General features: G+C 47.2%; 1 protein-coding gene across 1 annotated transcript in view; it reads right to left on the bottom strand.

Moving 5' to 3' along the window:
• The window catches only part of LOC125282155 (myomegalin-like), a 111,058-nt gene that overhangs the window by 20,925 nt on the left and 72,941 nt on the right, over nt 1–17,192 (bottom strand). The window contains 11 exon segments of the mRNA XM_057310760.1: nt 210–395; nt 2,328–2,483; nt 3,135–3,358; nt 4,411–4,462; nt 5,489–5,724; nt 7,364–7,862; nt 8,473–8,522; nt 8,524–8,575; nt 9,459–9,651; nt 10,500–10,935; nt 14,335–14,567. Coding sequence (XP_057166743.1) covers nt 210–395; nt 2,328–2,483; nt 3,135–3,358; nt 4,411–4,462; nt 5,489–5,724; nt 7,364–7,862; nt 8,473–8,522; nt 8,524–8,575; nt 9,459–9,651; nt 10,500–10,935; nt 14,335–14,567 — 2,317 coding nt within the window.

Raw genomic sequence — 17,192 nt, forward strand, 5'->3', positions numbered from 1 at the left:
CTGGTGAAGCGATGAGACACACACACCAGCAAGACAACAGTAAATATATTTCCCAAAAAAAGCAAGCTGGGCCATCTGTCAACCATCTGCTGGCAACGTGTACACCCTATGTTCTTTTTAAGAACTCTGCCACCAAGCCAAAGCCATGCAGAGCCACGCAGGGTGGGGCTGCCATGCCCAAGCACACAGATGCAGCAGGAAGTGCTCACTTTCTCCCAACTGTTTCTGCAGCATCTGCAGCCCCTGCTGAGCCTCTGCCAAGGAGACCACGGGTGTCTCACCGCAGCCAAGGAGGGGAGGGCCAGTGGAGCTGAAAGGCAGGAAGCTGGGGGGAGCTGAGGGCAGTGGTGCCTGGGGAAGTCTAACCAGCGTGGGTATGGAGGGACAATGAAGGCCTAGACTTGGGAAGAAAGGAGACAAGTCATTAGAAAGAAAGTGAGAGAAAGGAACGGGGAAAAGATGGAGAAGATGAAACTATTTCTTGTGCAGATGTCTCCCTGCGGGGTGGCTATCATTCCGCGTGGTGCTGGCGGACAAGGCAAAAGGCAAGCATTGCTATCCAAGAGGCTGGCTTAGTTGACCGCTCCTCCTTCTCCCTTGCCAGGGATATCCGGCATACATATTCTATGCTCATCTTGGAAACCACTGGCTCTAGAAGGCAAGGTGGCAGAACTGTAACCCAGGCAGCTATGGGAGCCACTCCCAGCCATCCCAGGTACGGATGGGTCAGGACGGCTGTGCCTCAGTGTTCTCAAGTGCCCCGGGCATGAGTCGGTCCTTGCTCCTGTGACAAGACTCCCGACAACTAGAACTCCTCTGAGAGCATGAAGGCTCACCCTGAGGAGGGCAGGAGCGGGCTACCACTGTGGGGAAATGTGCATTCCTCATGCATGTAATTCAAGAGCATCATGGAAACAAACCTCAGAATCTCAAATCAATGGGTTCATTCACCAAATGAAAAATAAAGGTCTTGCTGCAGTGACTCAGACACAATAGCTTGCATGCCTGCTGGGCATTCACATCCCTCAGGAAAAATTCTTAATACGTGCAGATTCTTCAGGCCCTGATCTACTAAGTCATAAACTTTGGGAGGGGGGCTTAGAAATTTGCATTTAAAATAAATCTTCACAGATGAGCATGATGCAGCCCATCTACAGACAGGTCTCTAGGGACCCTGCGATGTTCTGATGTTTGAATCCGTCTCCTCTTTCCTAAAAACAGTTATATGGCAGGTAGCCCTCGGAGGGAGCAGAAACCAAGGCTGACCTGCGGAGAATGCCTTCCAAGGAAGAGAATGAATACATTCTAATCACATCCCTCGCCCCAGAATGCTGACACGTTATCAGAGCAGCATGGCAAGGACACCCACATTGCCAAGTAACACAGGCCAGGCATCCTTCAGGGAGGCGTTCTGATTTTAAAATCCCTGGCCTTCTGCCCTGTTTGACCCCAAAGCATTTACACAGATGTCTACAGGGCTAGGCAAATAGCTTTTCCCCATGACTTCCTGGGCCAGCTGCTGTCTACTCTGGCCCAGAAACATTGAGCCCCGGCTCAGAAAGAGCCAGACACAACCCCTTCTTAAGATTTTGGCTGACTTGTTCTCAGGAGAGACAGGGGCAGCAGAAGGAAAGCACCGTGTTTCTTCGGGCACCTTACCACAAGCCACACTGAAGGCATCCAGCTGGTGATGGCAGGAGGTAGGAGGCGAGGACAAGGTTTGCCTTTGCCCTGCCATCACTGGTGTGGGGCCCTAATTAACAGCAGACCCCCTGGCAATTCGGTTGGGGCAGGTAAATGAAATGTATCCCTCCAACTGGCTGCAGGACATGCACTAGGTACATACCAAGGGCTGCCAGCCAGTTCATAAATCCGTGAGTGATCGTGTGATGTGAACAGAAGCTAGTCTGAGGACATGGACATCCCGAGCTGCTGCAGAGACCCACCGTGCAGATAAAATGGGTAATTCTTAGAGGCGAGCAGCAGAAGGGACTTTCTTTTTGTTCTTTGGCTACTGAAATCCTGGGAGAAACATTTTGCTCCCCAGAGTGAAATGAAAGAATGAAAATGTTTACTTTAAAATGATTTGCCAACTACTGGTCAAAATTGGGATGCAGATCCAAGTCTATGTGGATCTCTGATTTGTCTACAATATTTAAAACAAAGAAAACGCAGACACAGTTGGTGAACTATGATGGCCTCTTGATTTCGTCTAGGATTTGCTGCAGAGAAGCCCCTGACAGTGGAAACATTCGTCCTTGAAGAAGAGTCAAACAGGCTGCTGAGGAAGAGGAGACAAAGCTCTGGCCGTGTTGGCTGTCGCATACCTGGATGGGCCTGGCTGGCCTCCTGGGGCGGGGGGGTCTGGGGAGCTGGCAAGCTGATGGGTTTGCTGCTGGGTTCGGCCTTAACCCCCTGAGGTGCACTGGTTCCTGATGACTTAGAAGACAGTACAGCGGAATGACTCAAATGATGGATGGAATCTACAAAACCCATGAATGAAAGAAAATGTTTGGTGGTCGACAAAGAACTGGAATCTGGCCTTATATTTAACCAGCGGTACCAGGGCAGAGCCTTGCTTTCTGGGAAAGCACCAAGCACAAGCACTGTGAGCAGGGTTCATTTCCTTGTTTGCAGATAGCTTCTTGAGGGAAGCAAACCACCTTAGAGGTGAGAGTGGGGCCCAGACATGGAAACCCATGGAAATGGCGTTTCCAAGAATACCAGGTGGAACCGACAGCATCTGTGGCCACTGACAGATACTCAGGGGATACTGGCTCAGGAAATGGAGTGAGCAAGGCCACTGCAGGAGGGAGAAGATGTCCCATTTTAAGAAGGAAGTCAGCAGTCTATGCTCATGAAGCAATGGGGAAGAAAAGCCTTCCAGGATCTTCTCCTTCTTCCTATTGCAGTTCCCCTTGGGTCTACCAGCATGCACATCCAGTGGAGACCCAGTGACACCCTGTGGAGTCAGGAGCACAGCAAAGATCCTGAGCCACTGGGGCGTGTGCTTGGTGCTTGGTCCCAGAGCCACATTCAGCCTGATACACACCGAGGTGGAGCTATAAGGCCTGGCTACAGAAGTCTCCTCTCCGCCTGGAGAAAAGTGGTACCACCCAGAAAGCAGAGGCTACCTGAGTGGCCAGGCAGAGCCTTCTTCTCTTCATAGTGCGTGTACTCGCTGGCTACATCCATGTCAGAGCAGGCTTCCAGCTCATCAGACAGGAAGGAGGAGCTGCTGGGAGAGCGCTGGGAGTCCGATAAGGCATGGCTACTGAAGGGCGTGAGGGACCGGGCATCCACCTTGGCCTGCAGGACCTCAATCACTTTCTCCTTCTCCTGCAGCTCCCTGCTGAGCCTATTAAGGTGAAGGGGGACAACAGGTGAAGCCAAGGTCACTGGACCAACTAGTCCTGACTAAGGCACACGGGAAAAGCTGCAGGAGTCAAGGGAACCATTCTGGCATAGAACGATCAAAATAACCTATCACTGATTAGGGGCGGAGGGTAGGTGGGGTGCAGAGGGAGGAGGAGGTGCAATAGCCACCCAGGGCACTGGCCCCGTGAGATGCTGGGGACTAGCGGAGCCCCAGCCAGCCCTCTAAAGCACAGCTGCTCCAAGTGTGGCCCCAGCAGAGCTGCTGGTTATCAGTCTCCAAGAAGGTAAGTACAGTAACTGAAGGTGAGCAGTGAGAAACATACAGCATCTTGGCATTGCCACTGACAACCAAGAGCAGGATGTGTGGAATCATCTGGCTGATTGAGGGTACAGCCCACATATGTGTCTGTGATGGATCAGAAATGAAAACAGAACCAAAACACTTTGCTCTTCATGACAGGTATTCTGAGAATGGTCTAAAAAGTGGTCTAAAGCACACTTCTGACACAGAGGGGCTTGAACTGGTGGCTACAACAGATTTTGAGCCTGTATTTTACTACACATGATAAGAGTCTATGCAGTGATTCATGGAAAACTGGTTCCTGAGATACTGCAGCCTCCCAGGCATCTGCAACGTCCAGGCCTTTCCCCCCTAGGAACTGTACTGTGGTTCTTTGATTCTTTTTTCCCCCCAAGGAAATTGAACGATTATTAAACTAGCTGCCAACTCAACTCAGGGTAAGCCAACTTAGTAGCACAAAGGAGGAAAGCAGAGGAGAACTCTGGGGGTGCCAAGGGCCCCTGGACCCTGGTTAGTTTACTGTTGGGTCAGACCAACTCTAGTTTACCAAGCCTGGAGAATAAATATGCAAATAGAAATCAACAGAATATGGCAAAAGAGCGTAAAGAATTAGGCTAAGGTGTTCCATGAATAAATGAATTCATTATAATCAGCATTTCCCCTCCCTGATCTGCAAAGTTGCAGTCACCCTGGACCCCTTGGGCCTTGTTCCTGATCCTGTTTCAAATTACCTGAGGGCCAGCGGTTCAAGTCCACCCTGATCTTTCTCACTTTTATGATCCTCTGTAAGCCAAATTCAGAAAGAAATGGTAAGAAATTAAACAGGTCCCACTTCCCACATTATAAATGCACAAGTACAGAATGGTGACTCCTCTGTGTATGTCCAGGACATGTAGGAGAATTACTTGGGAAGGCTGCAGACTGTATCCTCGGAGGGGAGACCTTTAGGCTCTCTTGAGCTCACCAGGCAGACCTCCCCTGACCTGGTGAACAGCATCATGACTTCCTCTGCCCTAAATCAATGCAAAGAAGTTTAAAAGGCACTTGCCCAGCTTCTCTCTGGACCATTCCAGCTTCCAAGCCTGCCACAGACTGACTCGCAGATGTATGCTGTGTGTCCCATCACAGCATTCATGTGGAACCCACTCTTGCTCCGAGGAGATGACAAACCGCCCTGTCCCACCTCTGCACCTGCCACCAGCATGTGGGATGTCTGGCCCCCAACTCGGATCCTGCTGTACTCCCTGGGTTACTCCCAGGAAATGTTTTCTAAGTAAAGAGCTCCAATGATAACCAACATTCCTAGCCCTTGCACTATGACATTCAGTGTCCAAATCACATCCAAAGGGCAGGGTGCTTTCACTATATTGGGGTTATATTCATGTACGACACCATGAAATAAACAAAGAGACAGACACTGAAAGGCTAAGTCATTGCCCAAAGCAAGTTAATGGCGGCATCCAGGGCACAGCTTGAGTCTTGCAATTTTCAGGTCAGACTCTTTTCACTATGATGAGGTCCTCCAATCTCTTCTCCCTTTCTCCCCCTTAGCACTGGATGGACACAGCCTGCTTTCCTAAAGGCCACTTGCCACGAGTGCTCCAGTTTCTGCCATTGCAATCATGACCTCCCCAACCCTGTGTTCCTCCTCAGTGCTCCCCACCAGCCAGTCCCGATCCTGCGATGGCCCCAGGAAATGAAGTGGAAGCAGGACCTGGGTGAAAAGGCTGTGGTGGAGGTGTGGTGGCCACCTGGGCCTGGAGCTGTGGGAGTGACTGAGTGTGTGCCAAAGCTGTATGGTCAACTTACTGGTGCTGAGTTTGCTGGTAAGCCTCTCTGTCAGCTGGCTTCCCTGGGTGAGCTGCTCCCGGAAGCTCTGCCCCAGGTAGTAGTCAATGTCATTGCTCCCAAGAAGGTCCTCAAAAGATTTTACTGTATCTTTGGCATCCTGGGTGAGAAGATAACAGATACCTCTGCCTTCTCGCATCTTTTGGCGTAGGTTCGACAGCTCTCGGGCCTGATCCTGAATCAGGGAGTCATATTTCCTAATACAGGAGACAAGAGGAAAAAATAGGAATGAAAATGAGTGAATGTTAAATTATGGGCCTTCAATAGAGATTTCCGTGAGAACATCTCTAAGGAGGTCCCCACGCCAAATTCTGGCACAGAAACCAAAGAAGGTACTTAAGAGTAAATCCTGCTCTGATACGCGACATCAATTTAGTGTGCCATCATTCTTATGCTGTTTTATATGTATTAGTCATATGTCCAGAAGAATCCTAAGTCCTGTGGACGTAAATACAATGCCAAATTTTACATTCCTCACAGGACTAGTTGAGTGTAGATTCACCGTTGATACTCAAGAAACACTAAATGTATTTATTGAGTAGATACTCAACAAACACAATAAATAAAAATAAATTCAACGATTAGAATCACTTAATCCTGGCACACCAGGCTGGCTCAGTCAGAAGAGCACACGACTCCTGATATCAGGTTCGTGAGTTCAAGCCCCACATTGGGTGGACAGCATATGTAAAATAAACAAACAAACCAACATGGGGGGAGGGGAAGGAATCACTTAATCCTAAGTCTAGATAGGATCTTTCGTGCCTTCTATTTGGAAGACCGTCTATATTACGGCAGACTGTATTTTGCCAAGATGGCCGTTACGCAAGTTCCTGTTCCACATGATGTTTTGTAAATGTGCCTTTGCCCCTTCTCTCATTAGCAGGTAGAGGCTGTTCTCCACCTCCTTAAATTTGGGCAAGCTCTGTGACCACCACGACCGAGATAATGATGGAAGCGACATTGTGCCAAGCCCAGGAGTAGCTCTTAACTGTCTTGGCAACTTCTACTTCCTGTCAGTTGGAAGCCAGCTGCCATGTAGAAGTGGAACCACCCTGGGACCACCATACTGTGAGAGGCCCACCCCAGGAAGAAAGGCCCTGGAAGACGAGAAGCTAAGGGTGGAAAGGGAGAAGCCAAGGAGCACCACATTGCCAGACACATCAAGGAAGAAGCTATGTCCATCTCCAGCCACCACTGGACAGCAGCCCCATGAGAGACCCCCAAGTGAGAGCCACTCTGCTGAGCCCCGTCAATCCACATAAATTATTGTTTGAGGCCACTAAGCTGTTGGATGGTTTGACATTCAGTGCAAATAACAAGGACAGATACCTAGATAGAAGTCTACCCAGTGTTTTTCAATACAAAGTATCAATAACAGTATCAGTTATGGTAAGTAGTACTGAGAGCTTAATATATGTTAAGCAATTATAAGCACTTATACTAATTCATTTAAACCCAATAACTACCCTTTGAGATAGGTTCTCTTACTCTCCTCATTTAATAGGTAAGGAAAGAGGCCCAGAAAGTCTAAGTAAGTTATACAGTTAGGAAGTTCCAGAGCTAGGATTCAGACCCAGGCAGTCTGGCTCCAGTCTTACTACGACACCACATATCCGGTCGCTTTACTAATAGATTCCTGAGAGGAGATCTCAGAGACCTGGTGTCTCCCAGCAGGGCCTACTGACCTGTCTTCAGATCTAGGCCTAGCATTTAAGCGGGTGTTCTTCTGATTGCCCTGATAGGTTCTCTCTTCTACCTGCCTGGGCTAGCCCACCTCCAACACAAACTTAGACATCATCAATCAAATAAGGGTCCAAAGAGTGCCCCTCTTACCCAGGCCATGAGGCTGATCTCAGCTCCTCTGCCAGCTTCCCTTCCACTCCAGTTTTCGGGAGCTGGGCCACTCTCTGGATCAGACTCTCCAGATCCTTTTTAGCCTGAAGCCCCGGGGGGTAGAAAGCCCCAGTGCCATCAGAGAGCCACCCCTCATCCTCATCAGTGACACTGTGAGGTGAGGATCCCTCGAGGGTGCCAACGGCCTTCAGCTTTCGAGGTCTCTCCAGACTAGATGAATAATCGCTTGTAACTGAGAGGGACCGGACCTGGCTCTTGAGGTTTTGAATGATCTTGTTGGCATTCTGCAGCTGGGCCTTCAGGTCTCTGATGTCCTTATGTAGGACAGAGATGTCTTCCGACTTTCCATATGCCTGGAACTCCTCCTGCTTCCCTCGAGGGCTCTCCAAGGGCTTCTTCCCTGGGGAGCTGGCCGCTGGGGAGCCCAGGTGCCCCTCCATCAGGATGGTTTCCCTGAGGCTGTTATGCTCCTCACACTCTGAGAAAAGACAAAGACATCCTCCTGAATAAAGCTATGCATGCTGCTGTAGCTGGAGCAGCTTTGGTGCTGGGGATAAGAAGTCCTAGAGAAAAAGTTGAAGCGGGACTTTATTCAGCCCTGCACGTTACTAGCATTCAAACCTGGTATTTCTTATCCACTCAACAGCCCTGCAGATGAGGCACAGTCACCTTCTACTGCACGGAGTGTTTTTTCTTTTCTCGATTTCAGTTTGGTGGGTGTCCCTACAGTCAAAGTCCTTTAATGATGGAAAAACAGGTCTTTTTAGCTGAGGGTTTGCATATCTCCGAAAGCTCATCTGGTTTCTTCATGAAAAAGTCAGCCTTAGACGATCATCTGTTGGATAAAACTTTTCTTCTCTTAATTAACAGAGTATGTTGAAAACTAGAGACATTCCAACTCACACTCAGCCTCACATTGGATAAGACTTCTCTGCCAAACTTCCTGTGCCTTGCTAGTCCTGGGGTCCCCTTCAGTCTACAGCACCCCCTCAGCCCTACTCCTCATCAGGTGTGGGACTGGTTAACAGCTCCTAGATGTGAAGGGCGACTCCAGGGAGGCCAGGTGAGCCCTTCCCTTGTGTTCCTACCGGGACTGGTGCTCTCCTCCCGCTCAGCCTCATTCTCACTTCGGCCACAGGTCCTGGAGGTCCACCTGCACCTGCTTGCTGTCCTGCTTCACCAAGGATTCACCTGCGTGGGAAGAGACAGAGGGTGTCACGGAGGCTCTGAATGTCCCACGTACCCCCTCAACCTCAATGGCATGTGCCCTAGCCCTCAGGGGACAGGGAGGTCAGAGCCAGAGTGGGATGGATGGTTCTTTGGACTCAAGTGGGAGAAAAGACCACCCACTCCAGGCAGGACTTCCTTGCACCAGGATGAGCCTGTTTGCCACTGATGATCTCACCTCCAACAACTGAGACTTTGTAGGGACCAGACATCTTTAAGTTGGGTATTATACAAATCATCATCCCTAGAAGCCCCAGTGAAACCAGCAACTGCTTTATCCACAGAGGCTCAGTAAATACGTGAATGGAGCTGAACTAATTTAGAGTCCTAAAACATCGAGATCCATACTGTTCTATAAGATAGCTATCAGCCACATGTGACTACTTCATATTAAATTAATTAAAATTAAATAAAACTCCCAAGTTGAACTAGCCACATTTCATGTGCCCCATAAGCATTTCCATCACCCCAGAAAGCTCTACTAGAAAGCATGGATTCTAAACCAACGGTGATGACATATTTTTGAAGAATATGGTTTGGTGCCAAGAGGAGGAGAGGAACTATCAGTATATGTTGAGAGATGTAAAGCATTTTGCTGACTATACCAGAAATCAGCAAACCTAAATGTTGGCCCATTTCCTCCCTATATGCTCACTGCAAACTTGCTTTGTTCTTTATTCTTCTCTGCCAGGTGCAAAAACTGAAGTTAAATATGCATTTCCACAGTTCTAGGACCTGGTCAGGATTAAATTTGTTTTGAGGCTGGGAAAGAAAAGGGAAGTCTGCAAAGCATGTAGTTTCTCAGGGAGAAGACAGACACCTTGGTGATGGTGAACCTAAGACTTACTAAGCATGACTCTGTATTTCTCCAGCTGGTTGGCCTGGGCAAAGACTGTGGCTTCTGATATCAGCAGCTTCTCCTGGAGATCCTGATAGTGTTGTTTGCATTGGGCCAACTGGGAGCGCAGGTGGTTGGTGGATCCAGGAAGGCTAAATTCTGACTGAGGCCCAGGGTCTCGGGCCTGGGGCCGGTTATCCAGCTGTGAAAAGAGCCAGCACAGGGACCAGCCAGTCACGGCTCCTTCCCTTTCTGAACCTGTGGACTTTACTCATGGGTTTGTTACAGCATTCCTCACGGCCTTTGGTAGTGGCTTGCTTTCCAGCTCCGAGCTCCTGCAGAGCTAGGATCGTGTTTTATTCATCTCTGTATCTACAGCACATACTACAGCGCCAGTAGAGTCCAGTGAGGAGCTCTCAGTATATGTTGGTGCAGTGGTTGAAAAGAGGAGTGTAGACACCTCTCCTCATCTCTCCCTGTGCTCCTGCCCCACCCTTGTCCCCCCCCCCCAAATCCTCTATATTCCCTATTTACTCAATACTCAGCAAAGCCCCTCCCATTATGAGGATCCTGACAGCCCCTCCTGTGGCTCAGGAACAGACACCTGGGATGAGCTGTGATGAAAATGGCAGGGATAAGGAGAGATGTCATTACACACCACTTGTCTGGGCTGCCTTAACCCCCAGGCATCCCTATACCACATCCTATTGAAATGATCTGTTTTGTGCCATCTTTCCCCACCGTACTGCGTACTTACAGGGCAGAGACCAGGTCTTACTGCCTGCTGCCCAATGCCTACTGTGTCATCTGGAAAATTAAGTGCTGAAGAAATATTTATGAAAAAGTAATCACCCAATTAATATTTATGAGATAAGGTTGTAAAAGCTTTTATAAAGGCTGAATGTGTATACAATATTATTACCACCGCTTGGGGGCAAAGGTGCCCTTCCTCAGACCCTCATGACCCATGGGGCAGAACTGTTTAAGGTAAACACTGTTACCACCAGCCCTTCTCCACAGGTCTTTCATTCCATCTAATCCCGCACTTACTTGGTGGCCATCCACTATGAGTGCAGCCCCAAGGTCAAGGCCCTGGGGTCTGGGGCAGGGCCTTATGGTCACGGGCTCCTCTTCTTGGCGTTGGGGCTTCTCAGGAGAACAGACCAGCGCTGTATTCATTCTGTCAATCTCCCGGGCCAGGCGCGCAAGGAGCTCTGGACTAAGTTTACTATTTCCGTCCTTGCTGCTTAGCACCAGCTGTTCTTTGAGGAGGTTGATGATGTTGTGGGCATTCTTCAGTTTTCCCTGGAGCTTTCTGAACTCAGCCTGAAGGCTATTCTCACTCAGACCCCCTCTGGCTACCACAGTTTCCACTGTCACCTCGCCCTTCTCCTTGTCTTCCTTGATCTCCCATCCATCAGACATTTCTTCTCCCATCTGCTCTTTCAGCTCTGCATTCTCAAGGCAAAGGCTCAGCATGGTGTTCCTGCAGGAAACACACACACAATGAGGGGCTGGCTCCGCTCTTGGCCTCGCTTCCTGTAGTCCCCATCTTGGTCCAGCAGAGACTCAGAGATACCCCCAAAGCACGAAGCCACCTCAGAGACCAACAAGGACTCCCTTATTTGATAGACAAGGAAACCAAAACTCAAGAAGAGGAGAGACTTGCCCACACTTCCATAGCCACCTGGTGACAACACAGTCCCTAAAAATCTTGGACTCAACACACCGGTCTAGTTGTCTTTACCCTGGTCATTCAGCCTCATGTTTTTTTTTTTTTTTTAAGATTTTATTTATTTTAGATAGAAAGAGCACAAGTGGGAGCAGAGGGAGAGGGAGAAGCAGGCTCCCGCTGAGCAGGGAGCCCAACGCGGGGCTCAGTCCTAGGACCCTGGGATCATGACCTGAGCTGACGATCGATGCTCAACTGACTGAGCCACCCAGGCATCCCCTCAGCCTCATGTTCTAATTTTCAGTGGCTTCTGGAATAAACAAGGGTACTTACAGTGTTAAGGAAGACAAAACAATAAGAAAGACCTTGCCTAGACAAATTTATTATGGATTCTACAATTCTATTAGTTATCATCAGTCAGTTTTCAACCACTGGATGAGAAAGTGGGACCTAGGAACAAAAGAATTAAATAATACCAATCTAGAACTACAATCAATTGCACTTCTGTAATTCTTTGCTTTATGTCTGGCTCTTGTGATGGATCATCTTCTGTCCTGTTCACCTGTATCCCCAGAGCCTTCACAAATCCTGCCACATAGAACATTCACATTTGCAGAAGAAATAAAATGGATAAACAACTAATTTTCACCAAGACATTCTAGATTCCATCCTTACTTCCCACCATACCCTTCACCAAGTTTGGATGGAAATGATTAAAAAAAACAACCATGGCTTTAACAAGGCAATTCATTTAAGTAGGCAGTTTGCTTAACCTCTTTGAGCCTCAGTCTCCTTTTACATAACATGAGGATAACTCGTACCTAGTAGAGTTACTGGATGCTTAAATGAACTAGCATATATGGTCTGGTAAGCTCAGGGTCTTCAACAGAGCAGTCCTTTTATTCTGCTGTACTAGCTTCAGACCTGAAAAGTACTACCATCAGAATCCTATGAGGTGCTTAAAAAAAAAAAAAACAACAACTTTAGAGCTAAGGCTTACGGATCTACATTTTACTCAGGTTCTCTGGGTGATCCTTAGCACGCTACTTTGAGAACCGCTGACTAGAAGAGGCAAAGAAAATAAGTGATTCACACCTGGAAGGATGCACAGTTAGATTAGAATCCTGAAGTCTTGGAACCAAGAGCAGGGCTTATCTAGTGTGAATCAAGGAAGAAAATACTTTAGGACACAGGAATCAGATAGACTATCCAGGAGAGAGTTTCCTCAATGGAGAGGAAGGGCGACATTTTGCCAAAACTGAGGTGTCAGATGGAGAGAAGGCAACACATGTGTAGTATGGAAAAGAATATTTGATATTATGTTCTAGCTTCATGTTTTGGGGAAAAACTCCGCTGTTTTCACGACACAAACCGATGAAAGCAAAGCTCAACAAAGTGTCCTCAAAAGATAGGCTATTCGTTTGATAGATTCTGTCTTCCACAGTATCTGTGATTCTTAAGGTTGTGTGGAGAGCTCAGAGTTTCAGCTTAGTAACTCCGGAGAAAAAAGAAAATAGTCCATGGAGGTATCTGCATTTGGTTTGATTGTATATTCAGCTGTATGATCAAAAGAGATGTACTGTTCTTACCCATGAGCTTAATCAAGTTTACACATAAAAAAAGTTAAGCAAAACTTTGCTTGTGGCACCTGGCTGGTTCAGTCAGTAGAGCACACAACTCTTGATCTCGAGGTTATGACTTCAAGCCCCATGTTGGGCATAGAGCTTATTTTAAAAACAAAAACAAAAACCTTACGCTTTCGCTTAAGTAGAATTTCACTTCAGTAGAAAGAAATATCATGGGGGTGACTCAGTCAGTTAAACGTCCAACTCTTGATTTCAGCTCAGGTCATGATCTCAGGGTTGTGAGACTGAGCCCCACATCAAGCTCCACACCAGGCATGGAGCCTGCTTAAGACTCTGTCTCCTTCTCCCTCCACCCCTCCCCCACTTGAGCTCTCTTTCTGAAGAACAAGAAGGAGGAGGAGGAGGAGGAGGAGGAGGAGGAGGAGGAGGGGGAGGAGGAGAAGAAATATCATGGTAATTCAGAGTGAAAGAACCAGCATGAAGGATGATCACAAGAATACTTCCAAGATTGTTTGACAAAGTATATAGCATAGAAGAAAAGGCTTAGATATTAAAAATTGGGAGGCAGGGGTCTAGCCATGGACTAATATGCAACTTTGAGCAAGTTGCTAGAACTTTTTAGACCAGAGTTTTCTTGACTTTGAAATAAGGATTAGGCTAGACGCCAAGGTCCTCTTCAGCGCTAAGATTATTCTATGACGTGGGGATGTTTAAGTGGCACATAATAGGAAGGGAAACAATAGGGCATGGATTTAAATTTGTACTTTTGCACTGCTGTGTTCTAAACAACAGGCCACAATGATTATGACCCTCAGGGATGAATGAAGGAGTGAATGGATTAGCCCTACATTATCAGCATGCTCCCCAAGCATCTTTTGAAAAAATGGCTTTAAAAACAGAGTAGCCAGGGGCACCCAAGTGGCTCAGTTGGTTAAGTGCCTGCCTTCGGCTCAGGTCATGAACCTAGGGTCCTGGGACTGAGCCCCACATCGGGCTCCCTGCTCAGCAGGGAGTCTGCTTCTCCCTCTCCTCCCCACCTCTGTTCACCCTATCTCTGTCTCTCTCTTTCTCAAATAAATAAATAAAATATTTTAAAAAAACAGAGTGGCCAATCTAACCAATGAATCAGCTATATACCACTTTTGTAAAGTTAACAAAACAGCAGAGATTATTAACATTGCTATTCCATGATTTAGGGATTCATGCTGCTAAGAGAGAGCTGAGTGGAAACAAAGGGGCCCCTGTAAAAATCCTCCTCCCTCATGGAGTATTTGGGTTCCACACACAGCAGTGAAGCATCATGGGTAGTAGGAGATTTCTCCTATGTTCCAGTCAATGCAAAAGAGCAACACCTGTCATACAACTGGGAGATTTTCACTCATGAATACATGGCTAATAATGGGCACTATTGTACTGAATTAAGACCAGATTTAAATAATTTGAATGATCACCATTATCCAATATTATTGAGTTTTCTCTAAAGAATTTGAACCATTAACACATGGAGCTTGGGATGTGGACCAAGAAGCCCTACAGCAGCACAAATGCCTTGGCTGCAGCAAGGTGAACTCCTTGGCTATGGTGGCCTCTCGGTGGACAGGCCTTCCTTCTCTGGGTGGTGTCCTACCTGATGTGGGCCACAGAGGAGAATCCTGCTTCCTCAATTTGAGCCTTTAGCTCCTTCATTTCCCCCTCAGCTCTCCTCTTCTCCTCTAAGTGCTGGTGGATCTCAGCCCTCAGGTGGAGCATTTCCTCCTGAAGACCTCTGTTATTGTCCCCTCCTGTTGAGGAAGGAGGGGGAAGACATACATTCTGGGTCTCCACAGCTGCCAGGCTCTTCTCCAAGGCCACCTTGATGATCTGAAAGAAAATCATAATTTAAAGAAGTTAGGTCAGGAGAGAGGATCCAAGAGGAACATCAGATTGCAAAGGCAGCCTTTCATAGGAACAAAAAAGGCAGCCCTAAAATGAGCTCGCCCTAAGGACTTCCTCAGCCATAAGGGTTCTGGAGACTGGTCTGGGTGGGGAGGACACAAGAGGGCAGGGGGGATTGCTGCCATGGGCAGGAAGAGCAGCATCCAGATGTTGGTGAGAAAAAAACACAAGCACATCATATATCAAAACCCAGTGCAAACACATGAGGTTTACACAGGACTGGAGAGTGTGGATGCTGTGATTCTTCTCTTCCTGGGAGACAGAGTCCCCTGAGAGGCTTCTTACAAGATGGGAAACTTCCTTGACTCCACAACATCCGAGTCCTTGACTACAAAGACCTCGGCTTGAGACACCAGCTCTCAAAGCCTAAGGCCATGTCTGCCCCTCAGGCCCTAAAAAGGAAGACGAAGACAGAAGGCACTCAGCTACAAGTAAAACAGCAGCTTAATTTCACTGGCAGCAGGAGAATCACGCCCTATAACTACAGAGAAGGTAAAGTGAGGCCACCTGCCCACGTGTTGGTTATCACCCTTGTGCTGACGCTGCCAGGCAAATTCTCTCTACAAATCTAAGCACCTAAGAAAACAAGGTGGAAATAACTTCCCAACACCTTTCTATGTTTTGGGGATAATCCTGAAGTGACTCTTCAGTGCGTCAACTCAAGGAGATCATGTAGCTTTTCCTCAAAGAATTTTTTTAAGACTGTCTTATTGTTCATCTTGGGCTCCTCTCCAGTTTCCCCCACACTTTTAAAAGTATAGAAACTAAAACCTGAGTATGAGAACGCACTCACTGTATGACTAAGTATTTTGGTGCAAGCATTTCTTGTCCATCCATCCAATATGAATTTTAATACATCCCAAAGCCATGTGGCTTCTTTCTCCGCTCTGTGACTGCACTTTGGGGTTCTACTTAGCTTCGGGTCTATTTTGATCTCCCAGTTTTCCACCTCTCTCCCACATATATTTCTAGCTCTTGCTGTTCCTTCTATCTGTATTAATAGTGTGACTTGTACTTGTTGCTGGCAAATGCATTCTGGCTATCCAGAATCATTTCTCAATGATCCAAGTCCTCAAAATATTTTATGTGGCTCTCCATAAATCAAGTAGTACCCACTCAGTTGGGGATGATTTGTAGAATTAATTATATGCTTTGTATCTTCATTCAGGTCACAAATATATTGAACAGAACAGGGCCCAGAGCAGCTTAAACGGATCTATGATTGACAGAGCTGCTTGGCCTGGCACAAAGCCATAGACTTTTGCTTGTAACTGAGTGTAGTAAGACGTAGGCTGTATGGGTGGAGTTGGTTCATGGCATGTATGTGCCATGGCATTTAATAGCACAGCAGTTGAGGTTGCAAAGAAAGAGAATGAAGAAAGATGCATAGACACAGTTGCTCATTTCCCAGGCATTCCTAGGGCTCTGAGCCTGACATTTGTCTCCCTGGCTCTGCTGCTGGGCTCAGTTACACTGTCCTATCTCCATATGTGCCACCAAGCACTTGGGACAAAACAAAGAACGGGAGACTGGATAAAACCACTTTTGAAAATTTAGGACCTCAACCTCTCATTAAAACTATGTGATGTCACCTTTCTGTATAAACCCTTTCCAACTAACTTAACTGAAATAAACATTGCCAGGGCGCCTGGGTGGCTCAGTCGGGTAAGTGTCTGCCTTCAGCTCAGGTCGTGCATGATCTCAGGGTCCTGGGATTGAGCCCCACATTGGGCTCCCTTCTCAGCGGGGAGTCTGCTTCCCCTTCTGCCCCTGCTTGTGCTCTCTCTCTCTCAAATAAATAAATAAAACCTTTAAAAAATAAATAAATAAACATTGCCATCAGCTTTGAATATGGGCACTTTATATCTCTCTAAAACCTAAGTGTTCCTTCTCTTTAAAAATAACATCTCATCTCGGGGTGCCTGGGTGGCTCATTTGGTCAAGCGTCTGCCATTGGCTCAGGTCATCATCCTGGGGTCCTGGGATTGAGCCCTGCGTCAGTATCCCTGCTCAGCAGGGGAGTTTGCTTGTCCCTCTCCCCCTACCCTTACCCCCTGCTCGTGCTCTCTCTCTCTCTCTCTCAAATAAATAAATAAAATCTAAAAAAAAAAAAAAACCCTCACTTTAATGATACCTATCTTTTTTTTTTTTTTTCAGGTAGGCTCTACACCCAGTGAGGAGCCTAACGCAGGGCCTGAACTCATGACCCCGAGATCAAGACCTGAGTGGAGATCAATAGCTGGCTGCCCAGCTGACTGAGCCACCCAGGTGCCCCAGCTGTACCTATCTATTTTTAAACTTCCTTCTGCATCTATGTGATATTCTATTGATTTAAATATACCTAGTTTCTTTAAAAAGAAAAAATATAAGAACCACAGAATGTCAATACCAGAAAGGGCCTGAACGTACACCTGGTCTAATTTCCCACTTTAAAATTAGAATATAGAGCTATGATTTGTTTCCAAGCTAATTTGGGTTCTGTGTCAAAGGGAGCTTACTTTGGCTATCTTTAAAATTAAAATGTAAATGCATGAAAAATGATTCAGAATC

Source organism: Ursus arctos, unplaced genomic scaffold, assembly GCF_023065955.2.
Source record: "Ursus arctos isolate Adak ecotype North America unplaced genomic scaffold, UrsArc2.0 scaffold_12, whole genome shotgun sequence".
NCBI lineage: Eukaryota > Metazoa > Chordata > Mammalia > Carnivora > Ursidae > Ursus > Ursus arctos.